Source organism: Aptenodytes forsteri, unplaced genomic scaffold (assembly GCF_000699145.1).
Source record: "Aptenodytes forsteri isolate BGI_AS27 unplaced genomic scaffold, ASM69914v1 Scaffold257, whole genome shotgun sequence".
NCBI classification, from domain to species: Eukaryota; Metazoa; Chordata; class Aves; order Sphenisciformes; family Spheniscidae; genus Aptenodytes; species Aptenodytes forsteri.
Genome location: NW_008795194.1, coordinates 674,666 through 696,502, shown reverse-complemented (window position 1 = coordinate 696,502; position 21,837 = coordinate 674,666). Strand labels below are relative to the sequence as shown.

The 21,837-nt window shown below is 37.8% G+C and overlaps 1 protein-coding gene across 1 annotated transcript in view; it reads right to left on the bottom strand.

Moving 5' to 3' along the window:
• Positions 1–21,837, bottom strand: part of MYO3B (myosin IIIB) — a 207,858-nt gene that overhangs the window by 29,250 nt on the left and 156,771 nt on the right. Inside the window, 2 exon segments of the mRNA XM_019471869.1 lie at positions 16,411–16,549; positions 17,433–17,496. Coding sequence (XP_019327414.1) covers positions 16,411–16,549; positions 17,433–17,496 — 203 coding nt within the window.

Below are 21,837 nucleotides of genomic sequence, written 5' to 3'. Positions count from 1 at the left end.
AAAGAAACAGAAATTTGGCCCTTGGTCTGAACAAGTTTAGTTTAAGGCCTAGTCTACACCAGCAAATGATATCAATGCATTTATTTCTTATCATCATCTGGGTTGATAAAAGTCCTCAGCTAGAAATATTGCTATTTTTTTGACCAGAACAATTCATTCCATCTGGCAAACTGCTTTAAGAACTGCTTTACTGTGATGAGATGCCTTTCCAGCAAGGAGGTTTGCTGACATACATCTGCAGTACAGTTACATTTTCAAAGTCTTCTAACTGCAGATACAGCCTAACTGGCCAGTTCTGTGCAAGGTAGTTTCTCCAATGAGGAGACTGCTAACTCTGCTGAATTAAAGCAGGCTTTTTTTTCAGATGCTCTCCTGCATAAGACTACACTAAAAATACAACATTTGTTTCACAGAAATCTGCAGGCTGTAGTCATACACATACACCAAAAAGGCAGCACATCAGTGTCCTTAAAATTCCAGGAATCTGATAAGCTCCACAAATATTATTCTGAAATTCCTATGCAACTAAATTAAAATATTTTCTCATAGTTATTTGCAAAGGCATCATTAGTAGGGTATTACTTATCTAAACAGCAATTGTACATCCACAATTGTGTTTAGAATAACTAGGTGACAGAATGTCTTAGAAGTAATTTAATTCTCCTTTATCATTAGTAGGGTATTACTTATCTAAACAGCAATTGTACATCCACAATTGTGTTTAGAATAACTAGGTGACAGAATGTCTTAGAAGTAATTTAAATTTCTCCTTTAAGTGTCTTAATGACACTGTAGGGGACAATGCAGCACTTAATTATTGCAGCTTAAATGCTTTATGTACTTACATCACAATTATTGCTCATTACTGTTTCACAACACAAATATTATATATTGTCTCTGTCTTACATGTGAAACATCAAATAGGAAAGTCTGTTCACAGCCATGCAGTTGCCTATACTGTTCAACCCAATTTACTTTTCAAGTCTTACTATAAACTTCTAATTCTAAGCAGTCACTTAGAATCCACATTTCCATCTTTTTTCACATTGAATGGTCTTATTTAGGCAACGATTGTTACGGACTTTAAACAAGATGTGTGGACAACCACTGCTACACCCTGAAGTATTGGGCTCTTCATCATCAACCTCTGCCTCTGACTGCTGGATTTGTTATATGCAGAAGGAGGAGATGTTGCATACAAGTCTGCGAAACTCTATGTTAATAAATCAAGGATCTCTTGGCTACTGAACTCACAGCTCTGTTCTCTAGTTAGTTCACAAGTATTTCATATCAAAGGGATGCAAATGTGAAGGTTTAGAAATAAAGGAGTAGCTTTCAAATTTGAGGCTAAATAAAAAGCCTGACAACCAATACCATTAATAACCTGTATCACTCTTACCCAGTCTCCCCTCCTGAAACTTAAGCACAATACTCCACAGTGGGACTCAACTTCACTTTCACCTCTGCTCCAGGTAGGAGACTTACTTTGTTCAATGATATAGCACCTACAGAAACTGCATCAGAGTATTTCATGAAAGTGACCCCATTAAAATAAATTCAAGCAGCTATTACAAGCAAAACTTTGCCTCACCTTCCGTTTTTTTCATCACTAGGATGTGGAAACCTCCTGCCTCCTTCCCTGCAATCCCATGACACATGGCACATTCACATGAAAATAATCTTGGACTATCCCACTGGAAATAGCTTCGTAAGCACCTTTGCAAGTGCCAGCTGAACTCTGTAGGCTTTGCGTGATGGTGGAGTCACACTGAATAGCTGGGTGGGCTATAACTTATTCCAGACTCCTGTGGCTGGTCAGTTCTCCTGGTAGACAAGTGCTGAAGCCAACCACTTCCTCATCTCCTCCATGACGTTATACACCCACACTGAAGCAGATAGAGGGTATAGTGATAGAATATGGACTACTTTCATGGGCAATGCAAGGGAAAAGACAGTTCTCAAAAGCTCTCACTCTCCTGACCCAGCAACACAGGCTACACATTCACATGAGAATAAGGCACAATCAGGATATCATATTAACAAAGTCTATTGTTTTCAAACAGCTGAACTGTTTTAGATTAGTGATGACTTCTTTTCCTGTGTCCTAGTAAAAAGGGGGCCTTGTTTCAGTTCTAGATCACTCCTGGCAAGTCAGCTGGGAACATGCAGAACACAATGTACACCAGATTCCAGCACACTGCTGCCTTCCTGCTCTCAGCTTTGTCATCAGCTTACATGAAAACAGGCATAGGCCCATCCCACCAAAACTTGTTTTGCTCAGTTTGTTTTTGTTTCAAAAGGTCCTTCAGGGGAAAGAATCTGGTCAAAAATCCAGCCACAATTCAAATTGTTTATATAAAACACACTTGGGGCTCCAATCTGTGGGAGCAATATTTTTAAATGTTCGTGTTTTTTGTTTCTGATTTGTTGTTCTTACTCAATGTTCTGATGTTGGTATGAATAAAGCCAGACAAAACCCCAAGCGTTAGTTTAACAAATGGAATCCAGATACAATGGGCTAGATTTACAGACCAGCCATGCTTATTCATGGTGTAGCATGAGGATGCATGACGAAGTTGAGCATAATAGGCCCAATTTACAGTTGCCCTGAGGCCTCTTCAGAGAACACCCCTAGCACAGAAGGCCTGTTTGCTGCATGCAGAGCCAACTCTGTGTCTTTGTTCCTACTTGTCCCAGCATAGGAATCATTCTAAGGCAGGGCAGCACAAACCTGAACAAAAGCCACTAGGATAAAAGCCTGCAGTCCTTGAGAAAAAAAAAAAACCTCTCTCTTCTCCTACATCCTCTCCTTTTTCCCAGTTTCAGTTATGTTGAACTGGAGAAACCTCTGCAGATATGAGGACATCTTCCCCTGCTACACCTTTTCAGAGGTTACAAGAGGCATTTGCCCTGCACCAACCCAGTGCCTGCAATCTTCCAGTTAGCTTGCAAAGGAAATGGTGGACACAACCTCTTTTACAGTTAGACTCAGCTCTCCTACAGATCATATGTACCAGTGATAATTTTGAGAAGAACTCAGCTACCTCTCGAGCATCAAACTTAGTAGCCAGGTTTCCAAGGCAAAATTTGAAACACTCCCCAGGAAATGATGCTCATTTAGGGAATTACCGGATGCTTTGGAAACTGTAGTTCCATTTTTCTGCCCAAAAATGGCTTTTGGAAACTCTTAATAAGCTGACCCAAAGTTCTACTGAAATGCATCCTTTAACGTTTGCTTATTACTTTGCTGGTAGTAATGTTCCTCCAGTCAATCCAAATTTACATGTCTTTACCTTTCAGTAAAAATTTAGTGTTTCCATGTTAGAGAACCCCTCCAAGCTTTCTTTGGCTCAGTTTTATCCTTCTCATCACTCCTTTAAGCGTGTTTGCTGTTCTGAGTTTGGCTTTTTCTGATTACAGTAAATGGAACTGCAAATCCAAAGGCAGCCAATGATGTTCTTATTGCTGAGAGTTCTTATTTGGAAAATTTATTTGACAATATTGAGGGAATATGCATGTCATCTGCCACTTGTTTTATTTTATTTTTTTTTAACAGAGCATAAACAAGAACACAAAAATACAGTGTCTTCCAAAGTCTTGTGTTATTTCTTTGTTAGCTACAGGCTCTAACCAGAGACCAATCTGGGACACACTTCCTCTTTCAGCAACAAGGGATAAAAGATCTTGATAACCCACTGATAAAGGCTGACCTTAAACATTGATCGTAAATTGTCTGCCAACTCAAAGAATAAATCTGGCCCTGGTTCTCAGAGACAACTATCAATTCAGCTGAAAGCTGTTTGTTTTAGAGAGTCATGCCCAGAAAGCAAGGCACATCTTGTTCTGCTTCAGATGACCCTGCGTAGTCATAGGACTTCAAGAAGAGATAACTAGCCACCACAAGAAGCTCTAGAAGAGCATGAACTTGACTTAGAACTCTTGCCAAAATTCCAGTATGTTTCGAAAGGTAGATAAGATGCAGAAAGTCATAGGTTAATGAATTCAGGCCTGACTCTAAACACCCCTAAATTAAAAAAATGTTAAGCTCTTGCTTAGGTCCAACATTGAATAAGGAGATGGACACAAACAGAGGAATAAAAATTAATGTTAGGAAATAAAACTGAAAAATTCTTCAGTCCTTTTCTGCAAAGACAAAAACTGCCTGAAAACTAACTTGACTCACTTAAAACCAAACTGTTTAATTTATGCTCTCAATGACCCCCATATAATCCACAAAGAAAATTACGGCAGAATTTAACCCAGCATGCATTAGCAGTTTAAGAGTGATTTATTTAGATCCTGTTGAGATCATCAACATTTACAAATGTAACTTCCAAAAGGCAGAGGGCATTATAGTTGTATGGCTGCACTGGATGGGACAGTGAAGTACAGAATGTAAGACTAAGTGCTAGAAGTCCAATGGAGGTAATCTCAATTTCTCCTGTCTCAGTTAACTTCTGGAATGTTGTTCTAAAGCTGAGTGAATTGCTTAACTGACTGTGCTATTTGTAGTCTTGTGTTTTACCTTGTCTCTTGTCCTGATGTGACATTATGAATAGACATACTTTGCTCTCTTTTTTTTGTTTGTTTTGGATAGCCTCCAAAATTCATAAATAAGAAATAAAAAAGGGTCACTGAAGAAAAGGTGGTATTACACAGGGGAAAATTTCCCTTATTTCATCTGGTCTGTTCTTTATCTTCAAAGATTTTGGACCAATTAACGCTCCACCCTTTCAGAGACACACACTTCCTAAGCATAATGAAAAACTATGATGCAAATAATGATGTAAAACGTTGCAAACTAATGATGCATTGATATCGACAGTACTGCAAAGGAAATAGTTTGGTAAGTATTACTTACGCTTCAAAAAGATTTTGCCTTTCAAAACAGAGCATGAAGCATACCTCTCCTACAGCAATAAAGTGATGTACTCCGTTTCAAACGCTCTAAAGCTAGAATTAAACTTTTCCCTGAAAAACTTCAGCAACTAGATACAAGAAAAGCAATGCTACAGAAAGCAGTAGTATATTTCACCGCTAAGGCTACCAAGTGTTCTGTCATTATTGAAACTAAACTCTATTTTTTTTTTTATCACTTTTTCATCTCATCCTCTTCTTTCTCCTTTCTCTATCCTGCTTCTCTGCATGGGTTTTCTTCTTTGACGGTATATTCCTTCCCCACTCCGCTTTTGGCTTGTTTTTTACTCAATGTTGTCTGTTCATGTCTCTCACCCGTTTTCCCTATATGTGAAGTTCTGCATGGTTTCATCTGTCATGGACAGTGTCTTCTGCCCTACTGATATACTCTCTCTCCAAGAAAATATTAGGTTGGTTCTTCTTTTCCTTTTTCCCCACATGCCTCTTTTTTTTCTTTTTCTTTTTTTTTTTTTTTTTTGAAACAAGCAGTTAAAAGTAAGCTGAAGAAGTCAATTGCTCATCCTTGCAAGTCACACCACAAACCACTACAATTCTACAAATAAGTTACAGAATTTAAGCTGCAAAGTGACTAATACTTACTGCTTTTCTGACTGTGCATGTTTATTTTGTGGGTGGGAAGAAAAGAGGGAGTTTTGTGAATTAACAGTGATTTTCTTCAATATGTGTCAACGATTAGCTTGTGCTATGTGGTACTACCATGTAGGCAATCTTTGATTTAAAAAGTTTAAGGCTGCAAGTTGCTCATGATGATGAAATGTGATAATGAAAATCCTGCTTCATTTGCAATGCCCTGAGACGTCTCTGCCTGTGGCTTTCTGTGATGACTATGTTCTTCCCAGGGAACGTTTTAAAATACAGTGCAGTTTGCAAATAAAAATATCTAATCTACTCATGTAAAATTTCATTTTTCTAAAGCAGTTACTCTCCTTTGGATATGAAGCTGAGGAATTCACCCTTCTTGGACCCTAAATCAGTGATCAAAAGGCACAAAGCATAAGCCTTGATACAGCAAAAAGAAAACTGATATATACTATAGACTCAACTTAATAGCTGTTCTGAATACCACTGCAAGGGGCAGACCCTTATGAGGAGATTAAGAGCAGTACTACTTCCAATTTATCAGTTTCTTATGAATGTGTCCTGGTTTTGGCAGGGATAGAGTTAATTTCCTTTCTAGTAGCTGGTACAGTGTTTTGGATTTAGGATGAGAACAAAGTTGATAACACACTGATGTTTTAGTTGTTGCTAGGTAATGCTTACACTAGCCAAGGACTTTTCAGCTTCCCATGCTCTACTGACTGAGAAGGCTGGAGGTGCACAAGAAGCTGGGAGGGGGCACAGCCAAACTGGCCAAAGGGACATTCCATACCATGTGACGTCATGCTCAGTACATAAACTGGGGAAAGCTGGCCGGGGGGGCCGCTGCTCGGGGACTGGCTGGGCATCGGTCGGCAGGTGGTGAGCAATTGTACTGTGCATCACTTGTTTTGTGTATTATTATTATTATCATATTATTATTATCATTTTATTTCAATTATTAAACTGTTTTTATCTCAACAAGTTTTTCTCACTTGTGCTCTTCCAATTCTCTCCCCCATCCCACCGGGTGGGGGGGAGTGAGCGAGCGGCTGTGTGGTGCTTAGTTGCCGACTGAGATTAAACCACGACAGAATGAAAAATCAATTGGAAGCACAAGAACAACAACAGATGAAAGAAATTGATGTCACTTCGTCTCTAAGTCTGATGAACAGAACATGAGGGGTGAGCCCAAACTGGAATCTTATACCTGTGCCCTTTTGGGACATTAGGGGAGACAGGATGCAGATCTGAACTTCATATATATTCACCTGTCTCTGCAAACAAATCAACAGCTCAAAGATTTTTGTTACATAAATAGCCCTTTTACCGATTTTTAACTGTAATAACTGGTTATTCTAAATTTTTAAAACTACACCCATATATGCTACTACTCAAATTAGCTCACAGTTTTTTTGTAGAGCTGCAGCAAACTTTTTTTTTTTGCAGATAAGCCTTTTAAAACCCACAAGCTTACTGTTATTCATTTGATAGTCATGCTCTTTATCTTAACTAAGAATATGCAGTAAAGAACAGCATTAAAAGAATGTAGAAAAAACAATTGCACCACTTTGCTGGAGGGCATTTTTGGTGTTTGCAAATCCCAGTACTACAAAAAGAGGCTGGAACAATGTAATATTTTTTTCCTTATTCTGAATGTGACTTTTGTGTGTGTGTTGCATGAGGCAAACATAAGCACACTGGTGAGAGGGAGTCCCAAGAATAGCACTACACTTACAAAGCCACAAAGAACCAAAGGCATACTTCCTAGCCTATAGAGAAAACAACTAGCTGGAGCTGAAGGTAAAGAGCTGTTATAGCTCTCCAACCTAAATACCAGGCAATCACACATATTTCTCTATATCTGATTCCTAACAAAATGTAGGAGAGTCAGATGAGGAGGGATGTATTAAAGATGACTGAGTCATCCACGGGTATTCTTGATGCTGTTCAGCTTGTTAGCTATCTCTGCATTCTCCCCATTAGACTTAGCCCTAGAAGCTGGGCAAGCATGAGGGGATGCTTAGTAATTATATAGTTGTGTTTCCTGCCTTCTTACACTATTCATAGAATCATAAAATAGTTTGGGTTGGAAGGGACCTTTAAAGGTCACCTAGTCCATCCCCCCTGCCGTGGGCAGCGATATTCATTGCTTATGCTTCTACATAAAACACTGATTTGTACAAGGTAGGACAAACCTTAAAGACAAAGAACGGGTACTAAGATATTTTTAGGAAAGAAATATTAGAATTCATGAAACTGTTCTTTCATATACATTGTTTTATGGCTAAGATACGCTTGTTGCCTGTCTGAGCACACATAGGAAAGCAGATTCTCTTTCTCCCATTGGCAGCAATAACAATATTTCCTGTGATTTTGGTATTCTTATCTTCCCTTGGGGGAAAGGTGTTACAAACAGGGAAGGTGGGAGTATGGCATTACTTTTCTGGTGTACTGCCAACGTCAGCCAACGCATGAGCACAACTGGCTCCCAATAATTCTCTCCGTACACAAGGAAGACTGGGGACAGAAATGAGCTCTGCAAGCTCGTAATTACTGCTACAAGCTAGTGTTCGCTATTGCTGTATTCAGCTTAACCATTATAATCAACTGAGGTTATCTGTGAGAGAACTGAAATATAAAATACTTCTAGTGACTAGAGAGAAGTAATGACGGAGAGCCAAGGAATACAATCATTGTCATGAGCAGAGCTAATGAATAACTGATATAAGGCAATTTCTGTCCACACAAATACTTCACAGCCAGTTCATGATTTACTGAATGGAACACCTATTTATCAAACCGTATCTATGAGTAACTTGTGGTATCTAGATCTTCACATATGTGGTTGCAAATATTTTGTCCTGAGTATCTACCCTTTACTTGTCAGAGACATTTTTTTTTTCATTTACATTGATCAACCATGCAAATTATATACCATGGTTTGGGTTTCTATTAAGCTGTATATGATTTTTGGCAGTTAATCATAATCCACTAGAACAATTACCCGAACTAGAATACAGAAAAAAATCTGAACACATGCAAAGTATATAAGATTTTGAAATCTAAAATTTTTTTTCAGAAATGAATTTGTTATGGTACTTTCTGAGCTATCCCCCACCTCATGTACCATTCTGTCGCCACCACATTAATTATGTTACTGCTTTTACCACCGTGTTTCTCTTCATAGTATTAGTGTAGAACTGTAAAAATGTAAATAATTCAGGAAAACATACAGTGTCTTCTAGAAAGAAAGATCTGAAATCCAGCTATTACTACTTAACTGTGGGGAATTCAGTAGAGTGAACTCACATTTTTAAATATCAGCAAAGAACCAGAAATTATTTGGCAACATACAGCTAGCAGATGAAATCATAGCTCTATAAAAGCCAATGATTAACTGTCTTAGCCTTTTTCTTACAAAATAACCTGAAAAAACACACTATCTAAAGTTTTCTGATAGTGGGGAAAAGTTAAAAAATTCTGAATTGTCTCTTTCTTTGCAAAACAAAATATAATTTGTGAAAATATTATTATAGTTATTCTCTTAGGCGAGAACGTTGTATGCGCCCTCAAAGCTCTATACCTACTGTACTGATTCTAACGAAGTTTACTTAGATAAAATGGTGCATTGTTTTTAGAAACAGAAGAGTAATGAATTAGGAACCACACTATTTGCCTGAGTAGATCAGTCATCTGAGATACGCTGCTGGTTCAGAGCACTAGTAACTGTGGCAAAATAATAAAAATAAGGCTGCTAGAGAATACGTAGAGAAATTTCAAGCAATAACAACAGAACGGTGAAGTACTGCATGATAAAAAGCTTAACTACCAACAAAGAATTGGCAAAAAGAAGTGCTCAGACAAACCTGTATGTCATGGATAGAAAATGAAGACAGAAAGAGCAGGTGAACTGCAGCTTGGATCAGAAAGACAGTGGTAGACATTATGTGTTAAGAGGAGGAACTGAACCCCTATTAAAATTTGGGTTTTTTGGCACAACATTATTGTGTATATATTATTCAACTTTATTAAATTTCTCATTACTTACTATTCTTTTTCAATATTTCAATGAGAGACATCTGCAGTCTCTTTTTATTGCAATGCAGCCATTACGAGCTGAATTTCAACTTGTTTTATATAGAACAAGTACTGAGCTGTCTCTGGAGAACTTTATTGCAGTTTATCTGTGCAGTTTACTTGCATCTTATTTTATCTCTCACCTTTGATACTAATCAGTCATGGCTGCAGGTCAAATCTTTTTGCATTGGAAACAATCACAATAACTAATCCAGAAGTAAACCAGCCTATAATGAAGCTCACTGCCTAGGGCTAAACATAGAGCTAACATGTGTTTAACAAATCAAAGCTTGTATTTATCACTTGTCACTGTTTGTGTCTTTGTTGGAGAGGAAAAAACAATTAAGAAGCTGAGCAGTAAAGAAAAACTTAAGAACAGCCCCATTTCTTTTCAGATTTGTTGGTCTGTTACTTTGCCAAAAGGCAGTCTGCAAATCATGCTATCAGAGTAGCAAAAGGTTTAACAGAAAGTGTCTATGGGTGAACCAGTTCAGAATACAAACATCAGTACAAGTCTCAGCTGAAAATTTTACATTAAGGCTGAGAGAAGTTCAACTTACGTTTGCAGACAGATTTTCTGAATCCACACTGGAAGTTTATGGTGAAGAATTAAAATACTGAAACTGAGGTACTGTGTTTCTCACCCTAATGGCTAGTGAAGCTAACAGGCTCCCATGCAGCACAAATCCAGAAAGCGGAAACCCAGGCTTCCCACGGGATGGGAGGTGATGGTCCCTCGTGGGGCCTCCTGCAGGGTCCCACCACGTGCAATGCAATGCATAGTAACAGGCTTACTTGCACCAACAAAATCCATCTGCATAAATATGCATCCTCGCAACCCTGGAAAGGTGATTATCCTTTCTTATAATGACAGAAACAAATGATTGCTTTGAGACGTAGCTTTATTTTCAGCTTATTTTCTCAAGAGACATCTTAAAAAAAAAAAATCTTCTCCTTCCTATGATTTCTACTTAAATATTTGTAAGGTAAAATGAATGACTTGGAAACATGATTTCTGTTTACTAAGCCCAAAGCCCAGCATTCATCCCAGGTGTGATGTCAGTAATCCGGTGACACTCTTTTAAGGAAAAAAGAAAAAGAAGCTACTTTTTCTCCTGCTCACGCCTAGTCAGATTTTGGCTCAAAAGCCACAGAACATTACTGTAGCAGGATCCTTTCAATGGAAATTCATTATAAACATGCCACATCAGCAATTCCTCTGCCCCAGGTTTCAACTGCAACACGGCTAATAGTAATTCCTCTGCTATAGTGTGGTATGTAGTAGGAGAATACTGTGGAGATCTCATAGGCCTCGCACATAGCTACAGCATGCTCAGTACAATCAGGTCATACTATGTAACACTACCTTGGCCTTTTCAGTGTTTCCTGTAACATTCAGACTGTCCCATGATCATGCTATTTTATTTACATTTTATTTGCAAAAGAATGACCAACTCAAACCTGACCCACTAAAAAAAAAAATAAACGAACCCAAATCCTCTGGCCCCAAAAACCCTAAACCCCAGATATGTAGGGAATTTTTCATGTCAATTTTTTATAACCAAGAGACCCAACCTGCTCACTGTTACGATTCTACTGACTACAGTCAAGTTTTTCATGATTTACATTCCTTCAATGTAAAATTAGTCTCAGTGGGGGGCTTAAAAATGATGAAACGAAACTCCTGATTAAACAACCAAAAATAATTCTAAATAGATTACAAATTCTTTCACTTAAAATCCTGAATGATAGGATTCTGAAATTAATGGCATCCATGCGTCAGTATCATCCCATCTGCCAGCTATCGCATGGTCTTAGTTGAAAGACCATGCAGCTTTTCACATTACATTATGTAGCAGTGGTTTTGTTTTTAATTTAGAAACGAAGGTTTGCTGCAATGGAATCAAACAGGAATCTGAGTTCCACAGAGAGAAACAGCTGAATGCCTCGGATTGATCTCTCTCTCACTTGCAGAAAGTTGGTTACATCTTTACTTGCATCTTTGGTTACAAGGCATCCAGACCTTGATACCACATCTTGTGTGAGATACTCCCTGTTCTTTACCATAATACCTATTACAGTCATGCTGGGATATTGACTTTCTGTGAATCAAAGGATAAAAAGTGCCCCCATTTCCAAATTACTAATGATTATTGCTTTGCCATCGCTGTTATCTTTTTTAAAACAATGTACAAATAGGAATTAAATGAGATCAGAGTTAAAATTATGCTACAATGTTAAACTACCAAGTAGAGTGAGATGGTTCCCTATATACAAGCACCTTTCACTTGCAAGTGCAAGACATTGAATCAAGACTGTACTCTAGGGCTGAGATTGAGACAGCTTAGAGTATTTTCAATAACAAAGACTGACTCAAAGAAAACTCTATTCTGAAGCAAAGACCAATCACCTAAGTATATTCTCTGTGGCTCGGGTGTTTTAACACGATTATGGTCCTGATAGAATTAAAGTTGGATCACTTCTTTAAAACTGGAGTGTATTGGGTCTGGCTGAGATGGAGATAATTTTCCCCATAGCAGCCCTCATAGTGCTGTGCTTTGTATTGGTAGCTAGAAAGGTGTTGATAACACACCAGTGTTTTGGCTACTGCTGAGCAATGCTCACACAGCATCAAGGCTGTCTCTCCAACATTCCCCCCTCATCAGTAGGCTGGGAGGTGGGCAAGATCTTGGGAGGGGACATAGCCAGGACAGCTGACCCAAACTGACCAACGGGATATTCCATGCCATATGACATCTGCTCAGCAATAAAAGCAAAGGAGGAGGAGGGGAGGCATTCGTTATTATGACGTGTCTTCTGGAGCAACCACTACGTGTACTGAAGCCCTACTTCCCAGGAAGTGGCTGGACATCACCTGCTGATGGGAAGTAGAGAATAAATCTTTTGTTTTCCTTTGCTTCCATGCGCGGCCTTCGCTTTTGCTTTATTAAACTGCCTTTATCTTGACCCACAAGGTTTTTTTTCCATCTTATTTTCTCACCCCCTCTCTTGCCGAGGAGGGGAGTGATAGAGCGGTTTGGTGAACACCTGGCATCCAGCCAAAGTCAACCCACCACATGCAGTTAAGCCCTAACAATTAACGAAGTCATCATTATTTTAAATTTCCTGTTTAGAGTGATGAACCTGTAAATATCATCTGCGTGATGACAACCACAGAGTAACTTTTTGGGAATAATGTCTCCCACACCCACAATGCCCCTTACTAAAACTTGCCCACAGTACCATCTGAGGTGGGCAGCAGCCTTCCTCCCCATCAAGCAATAACTTAAGACAGTTCATTATCTACCTCGCCTCCAACAGTGCAAAAAACAGTGATTACCTTCACATGTTTCTCCAAACCCAACACAGCTACATTCACCAAATCACATTTTTATGATTGGCTTACCAGAAAGGAAGAGAAAAATGAGCAACATAAAAATAAAAATACATATTGCAAGGAAAACATTCAAAATGGGTCACTGACTAGTGCGAGTCCAGCTTGAAACATGCCAGGCTCTTAATTTCCACTAGTTTTGAGAATATAAAAGATTAAGGAATCTAAAATCAAAGGCTATATTGCAAATGGCCTATTGACTTTTACAACTATAGTGCAAGTTTCACTACCTCAGCCTCAGATTGCGGCTACAGACACTGCAGATTGCATAATTCCAGATCTCTCAGAACCCTGGCAAATTTCTCTACCTCTCACAAAGTTTCAGCATTGCAGACAATAGTGTGAGGTGCAAGGCATAAATTGAACATCATCCGAAGACATATACTTCTCCCACAAGAGAATGTCCATGGCCAGAGACTCTTCGCGTTATTTTCTCACTTGTTCAAAATGTCTGTGTTAGCACTAAGACTTACGTCATCCTCTGGTCAATGCAGAGATACTGTTAGCTTTCCTTTTACAAACATATTTCTTCTGCATCTCAGAAAATCTGTCATATTTACTTTTGAGGCAAAGTTAGATTGGTCAATTCCCTATGAAGCACTCACTTCTCATTAATAATTTCAAGCATTCTCACTATCTATCTTGTCTAAGGGAATACCACTACTTGGCCTCTGCAGATAATATTTATATTATTTTGATTCTTTCAGTACTACTTTATTATGACTAGAATAATTAACTTCTGGCTTAATTGTTACTATTGACTGGACTCTCCGCTCAAGCAGTGTGTCACAGTGGAGACACTGGAGGGAATCCTTGGCTTTGCTACTAGTCCTGCCCCACCACTCTGGCAGAGCCCAGGGGAATGCCTGGGCAGTGTAGAGCCAGCCCCTGTGACTCTATGCAACCATAGTGCATGCATGTACCTAACTTGCGCTGCATGCAGTTTGGCCATACTGCTCAGTCTTTCTACGACCCAGTGTAAAGGCTTTTGAAGTGAAAAAGAGGCTTTTGTTTCCGCATTAATTACAGAGCACAGTCTTCACAGGATCTTTGTGGAAATTTCCTGGTCTATTTTTCCTTTGCCAATCTACTACCAAGAATGGGCAGCCTGTGCTATTAGACAGCTGGATAACAAGGTGTGAGTGAAGAGTCTGCCTGATTAATACAAAAATATGTAAACTCTCATCAACCATTTTTTCCCTTTTGTGTTCTGTCCCCCCTTGACTGCACTAGAGCCTCACCTATCAAGGCCTCAAGACAAATAAGCAGCCTGTCCTTCCCTTTGTACTTAAGCCTGGATACAGACTCCCTCCTTCAGCAAACATCAACACTGCTTCATAACTGGGTCATAGACCAGTGCAGAAACCTGTCACATTCCCTTCCCTGTTGGCCTCTGTGTTCCAGGTCCACAGCACTACCACCAGGCTGACAGACTAGTTCTGCCTGTAATGTAACTTAAAGAGAATTCAAAATCAATCTGTAATATTGCAGAATAATGTTTCATTATGAAAAATTACAGTCTTTGCATTGTTTGGACCACCTAGTGGACAGCTTTTTTTGTGTGAATAACAGCTTATGTAGTATAGCCCTACATTATAAAACACATGTATTTTATACATGTGTTCTTATTCCAAAAAGATATTTGCTATTTCACTTGGTTTTCACAATAGGTCTAACGATATTCTCTTCTTAAAAGTATACTCCACACAATAAGACTGAATATAGATTGAGCAGTGTGTGAAAGCATCTGAATTTCTGAATGCAAGCCGTGCTTTTAAAAGCACCCAAGGAAGTTGTTATTCTTCAGCAGGTTTACTTCCTTAATAGTTACCCACTGAAGTGTGATTTATATGATCATCTATCTGAATATCTTCATGCTTAACTAGGAAATTCCTTACTTCTCTGTATTTGCATGCTTATTCATTTACACATACATGTTTCTTAAATAGTTCAGATCAATGTTGCATTTATCTCTTCTTCAAATTCTATTCTATCACTTCACATTTTTTGAAGTCTCTCTAAATTACTGGGTAATGGCTCTGAATCACATGCTTGCTAAGGGTGTAATTCTGCCAGTTTTACTCTCTCTAATTGTTTTACCTCAGACACAATGTCTTTGATTTCAAGGAGACTAGTTGCAGGGTAACATACAATATCCAGTGAGAGTAAGGATGACAGATTCGGGCCCTGGCTGCTTTCCTCAAGAGGATTTGCTGCAATGAAGATATTTCTGTTTGACAGGTTTATTGTTTAACATGTAATAATTTAAGATAGTAATGCACACATCTGCAGTCCCACACTATGGATTCAAAACCCATATGGACAGAAATGCATGAAGAGAGAATAATGGATTTCTCAACCTGCTGTGTTTACATAGTATTCTGTTTTTAGCATGGAAAGCACATTATGCCTGTGTAGAAGACTAAAAACATTGAATTTGCATTATTCCCTGTAACAGAAGGACCTCCTATAAATACCTATCTTCTTACCTTTACATTGTAAATTGTTTAACTGAACTCTGTAAAGTTTAAACACGTAAATTGCAGGATTAAGGCTCAAGTAGTCAGATAAATATTTGTAGACTTACAAGATGAAGGGTGTCCCATTAAATATATAAACAAATGTTAATGTATGGCACAAAATTATAACCATAATTTTCAGTAATAACCTGGAAATTAATGTATTATCATTTGTATTTTGGCTCTAGTTACAGATATCACATTACCAACCTACTTCATCTTAAACTGTGGAAGGTATTCTATGATCCAGTATTAAAGTCTGTATTCATGGATTTGCAAGGACACAATGACTACAATAACAGAAAAAAGTATTCCGATAGGTAATGATTTCCTGGAATATTCAAAGATAAACCAGTTAAAACTCAACAAATGTCTTAATGTTTTACTTCAAGTTTTTAAACTGTTACTGCCCATGGCAAAAATACCGTATCAGCAAATAAAATAAAAAACCACATTGCATAGATTGCAGAATTATTGCAGACTTTCCTGTGTTGCTGGCTGAATCTTTGTGCGTGTGAACAAACAAGTTGTCTTTCATTCTGCCAAACATGAGAGATTTCATTACTGTCTTCCACTTTTGAGGCTGGAAGGCAAAGGAAAGCTGAAGCTCTTGAAAATCAATTTGATTTCAGTAAAAGGGTATTTCGAGATTATTAACCACATTTTTTGTAGAAACCGTATTTTAAAAATCTTTATACTTCCACCTCCGTAATTCAGGTACTTAAGGGCTTTTTTATATTTCCAGGTTGAAAATGTGTAGAAGAAAGTTAGTTCCTTTATGTTTCCTGCCTTCCAAGGGATTCTTAAAAGACATCATAAATATATAAAGCAAGTTACATGCTGACAACATGTAGCTTATAAATAGTAAACGAAAGATCTCTGTTTCTTTACTGTATTTCTTACCTCCTTTTTTATGGGGTATCAAGGGACTTGACAACTGATGGTCTGCAACTGACTGGGATTGGCTAATTGATTGTGAATCATTCATTTTGAACGAATGTTTTTGAATAAATGGAGAAGCAGAAATCTCATCCAAATCCTTCTGGAATAAAGAATGCTGGTTTAGGCACATAAGAAATGTATTGATTTCACTCTGCCATGATAACTTACATTTGTGATCTCGCAGAGAGCAACTTCTTATTTTCTACTACTCTGTGAAATGTCTAATGCTAGATTTAAGTTACACAAGATTCTTATGGCTTTCAGCAACACCGATTTAGCACCCATGTCACAAACATTTGTTTACTTTTTCCATTTAACTTATTTATCCCCTTTCCTCATGCAGTTAAATCATAGCATGCACTGTATGCTGATTTCCTCTCATAGTTAATTTGTATCTTTAGAAAAAAGCTATAGGAAGGTATTAATCTGCTTAACATTTCTAAGTACATCATCCAAGGGATTTTGTTTTTTTAATCTTACATATGCTCAGCAGAGTTACTGGCAAAAACTGTACATTTTCTCCATTTCATCCTTTCAACATCAAATGGTAAGCAGCAAAAATTGGATCAGACTTCAAAGACTATGCTGTGCTCCAAGTCACAGAGCGACTCCTCCATTTCACATATTGAATTCGAGCAGGATATCAAAGTGCTACCAAAGAACCTCAGGTCCTTACTAAAAAAGAGTCTCTAACATCTGTAGAAAGTGAAGTGCACAGACAAATCACCTCAGGGAGCAGCTAGCATTTATTCTCAGCAGCAAATTTCCAGCCTTTTGATTCTCTTATTCACTGTACCTCCCTGTCTTTCTACAGAACTAAAGTTCTTAGCAAGCAGGCTTTTGTCTCAAAGACTTCAAAACATCACTAACGGTTTCATGTTCAGATGGCTACGCCAAGCAGCCATGAACACATTGCAGAACTGTGGACTCAGGAATTTGAAGTTATAATGTGATGTTATTTTAGAGTATAAACTTAGTCGTACCTTTTCTGTTTGTTTGTCAAGAAAATCAGGCACCACAGGAGAAGACTGGTTACTGGTTTGCTGCCTAAAAGCAAAGAAAAATAAAATACGTAGTTTAAATATTGTAATTTCTTCATTCTTATAAAAGGTTTACCGGCATACACATTTTTTGTTGATTTTCCCTTTTCCCCCTCCCCCAATTTCTAAATATGCACATATAATCAATTCAGAGAAAACACAGACCAGTCCCATTTCCTCTTATAAGGAAGTGCATGTTATTAAACACAGTAACAGGCTATAAGCAATGAATTTGTCATTAAAAATTTGTGGATATGTGCATATGTGTAAAATGAGTTTATGAGAATTCTATGAAATTGAAGTCATGTATTAAAATTAATTTGACAAGATTTTACATGAAACTTTTTTTCCAGGGCTGTGAAAAGCTGTTTTCACAGAATTCAAACTTAAGACACTCAAAATTTGACAGATGAGGAAGAAGTGAAACACGTGGCTTTGTGTTCTCCTAAAGCCATTTGGGTTAAGCACAGAGCAAGGAGTACGAGTTTTTAGATTCTTTGTCTATATCTGTTATTATTTTACCATCACATTATATCACCATAAAAATATTAAAGGCCAACTCCTGCTCTAATTAATGCTAATTAAAGTATAAAAACCTTCTGCAGGCCCTGATCCTTGTTGACAGGTCTTTGAAGTCAATGGATCTCTTCAATAGTAAAGTCCACCCAGACAGAACTTGCTCCAGAATCTTTAGCTATGCAAAACCAAAAAAAGAAGCTACCAATTTCATCTGATGGATAAAAAACTGAGGTTCATAGGTATTATTTGATATGCTCACGGTCCTAAAACTGGGATTAAAAGCAAGCTTTTCTGATTGTCAAAACACGCCTCAGCCATTGCATCATTACTCTCCAACCCCCTCACAACCTTTCTGAAAATAAAATTAATGGCAGTTGTATTTCTACTTATAGATGAAAACATCTGAAATCTAAGTTTTGGTCATAGATTTTGGTTTAGACATATATATCATAGCTTTTTTCATAGACAGGGAAAAGCTTTACAAGGCACTAAGTAGCTCTTTCAGTTTTACAGTTATTACAACTGAATACATTTCAGCCCTTTCAGTCACAGTGGGAGGGGGGAATATAAAGAACAGAAATTGCTTTACTGATTAAAAAATACAACATATGTTATCTCAAAATTCATTTTTTGTCAATACTTATGTTTCAGTCAGCTACACTAGTTATAAATTACTCATATAATAATAGAACAACATGTTGGACTTTAAAAAATGTCTGGCCACATGTGCATTTTACCTTTCAAAAGGCACCTTTAAAATGTATCCTTTAAAAATACTTCAGATTAAAATAACGCTACCAAAGGACTTGAAACATTTTAGACTATTAAGTATTGAATTTGATAGCTGTATATCACCATGCATATGTATTATATAACACATTTATTCTGTGACATCCACAGAGGCTACTGAAGTATTTCAAGCCTTATTTGCAATAGGGTTTAGGCTCTTAGGTTTAAGTTTGTCTGAATGTGTTACCCCAGCTCAAAAGCACTGACTTGAATTGTTTCGAACTAATCACAACAATGATGGCATCACAGTTGTCAATAAGCTACCTCAGGGTGTGGGAACAAAATGAAGCATTCATGAACATGGCAAACATTCAACTTTTCTGTAATGTTGCAATTTTGTGAATGAAGTTTGGATTTGCTTGTCAGGTTTGGGGAAATTAAATTCCCCTTTATTCTTTGACACTAAGAAAGAGAAGGAAAACATTCTGCCTAAACTGTAATTTGAATTTAAACTGCTGTTTTCCTTGGAGGAAATGGAGGGATCCATTTTAAAAATGCATTCTCATTTTGTACTGGCACACTTCTTGTACAGGAAAGTATAAAATATGTCTAGGACTGTATTTGACATTGCACTTGTACATGGACCATCTTATCTGTAAAGTTCTTTATTACTATTTATCTTGTATATATATTATTTAGATAACCATTTATTTAGTGGGATTAGTTAGATAACTTGCCACTTTTCCCCAAAATTACTCAAGCATTTGTTGAGATGATTCATTCCCCCACCCCCCAATACTGCAGAAAATAAACCAAATATTAGCTAAAAGTCATGAATAATCCTCAGATATCACTGTGGTGGATGTCAAAATCAAAGTCTGCTGTTGGATCAGTATGTTGCAAATGGCCTACAATGCCAAAACAGACTGAATCATCATCTAAGTTTAAATATTCAGATTTTGGGGTGGTTTGGATCTGGATCTAAATCTGCAGCTTGAACTAATCTCTACCTTCTATAAAAAAAGTCTAGAATTTAGCATGGTTTTGCCAGCATTTTAACTTTGCCAGGGCTAGAACATTGTATAAATTTTTAAAGCATGAAGGTGAAGTTCAGCAACTTGCCTTCTGTACAGCTTAAGCTAGCAAAAATCAGCCTCTGGAATTCTGAAGCCCTCAGACCCCGACTCTCAGTCAGGATCCCTGTGATGTCATGTTTCTGACTAGAACAATCCTAAGTTGGGTTGTATTTGGCACAAGATACCCCATCCTTCCACAGAACGTACTGTTGCTGATATAAGTATGTACTTCATGATTATTAGCTTTTACTCAGGAGCTTTTCATTGTATTTTTCTCCCCCTGTCCTGTTGAGACGGGGGAGTGACAGAGCGGCTTGGTGGGCACCTGGCAGCCAGCCAAGGTCAACCCACCACAACGTCAAACTGGCAAGGAACACTTCTGAAAACATGGCATCAACTCTGAATGCTGAGCACCTTGAAATTAGTCTCTGAGCTATTCTGAAAATTTGGCTAGTATGCAATATGAAAAATGCAATTTCAACAGGAGGGCAGCTCAGCAGTAGTTAGTTCGTATGAGCCAATCAGTGACGATAGCTAACATTTTCAAATGTGGCATCTGAGGCTGATTTTGACATGCAGGACATTTTCAGGTATCTTTGAAGAAACTGCTTGTCCTATGGTTTCCAAAAATTTTTATTTTCCACATTTGCAGGAAAACAGCGTTTGGGTGAGAGAGATGATATCCAGTCAGCACACTTACCTGGGAAGGATGCAAAAGATTCAGGTTCGTGTGCCTGGTTTCAGTCAGGCAATACAACAATTTGCTGCCGAATGTTCAGCTACTGAGCTATAATACACCTCAGTCTTCACATATGGACTGTCTATAAATCATTCCATTAGCAAGAAACATTGACAAAAAGAGAAACATTGATTCTTAGGATCTGTCTACACATCTGTATAGTGTATAGCCACACTATCCTTAGCATTGAAAGCAGTCAAACCATAGCAGCATAAAACTAGTAGCGCAGACTAATTTAAGCTGGAGAAAAATACATAGTTTTGGAGTTATTCTGGCCATTATGAGCGTAAGTCATGGAATTTGGACTTTCATCATTTAAATGCTTTTGAAAATGTTAGAAACACTCTTAGATATTCCACTAGAAAGAATACAGCTCATTTTGCAGAAATAATGTATTCCTGAACAGAACAAATTTAATCCTTCCAGCATGGCTAGATGAAAAATTCCAAAGGGATGGGGAGGAGGAAAAAAAAGATGACACTGAAACATTGTGCCCGAATTTCCATTTACACCTTTATAAATCATGAGTAACTATTTGAACTTATGAACTGTAAAGTAATTAGAAGCTCACGTGACAGCAGAATCAGGCCCAATAGGTTCCACTGCATGCCACAGGAATTGCAGACCTCCTATTTCCATCACAAGCAATAACCTTAATGTTTGTTATGATTACAAATAGGAAAGTGAAGCAATTAAAGGAAAGCAGAATGTCTTTATACCAGCTTTTACTGTGGAAAGAAATGAAAATTCACATTCAAAAGATGACTTAGACAAGAAATCACAGTGTGGTCTTGACAGAAACTGAAATTATCCAAAGAGAAAATTATGGAACAATGTGAGAAAGGTGTAAGCAGTAAATCACCAGGACCTGATGGCATTCATCTGAAGGTTCTGAAAAAAAAAAAAGGTTTAAAATGCGGAGATGCAACCCTTTCAAGCAGCTATCCATGAAGAATAGAAGCAGCACACTAACATAGTGATTTTTTTTCTTTTCCTTTTAATCAAAAGAACCCAAGGAATGTTTTGTTATTGACTGAGTAAACCTCACTTTAGTGAGAGGCAAGCTGCAGATCAATTCAAAGAAAGCATAGCAGAAGGTGGAAGAGTTTTTATATGGAACAGTTTAATTCACTTTAAGCCAGTTTCTGAACTGATCTGTGCTCATGTGACTGAAATCATGTTTATTCTCTACTCTCAGTGATACAAGGGATATTATGTTTATGTGCTAACCCACCAGTGTCCACATAGGTGAATCCACATTGCATGCTATTTCAATGGGCCTCCA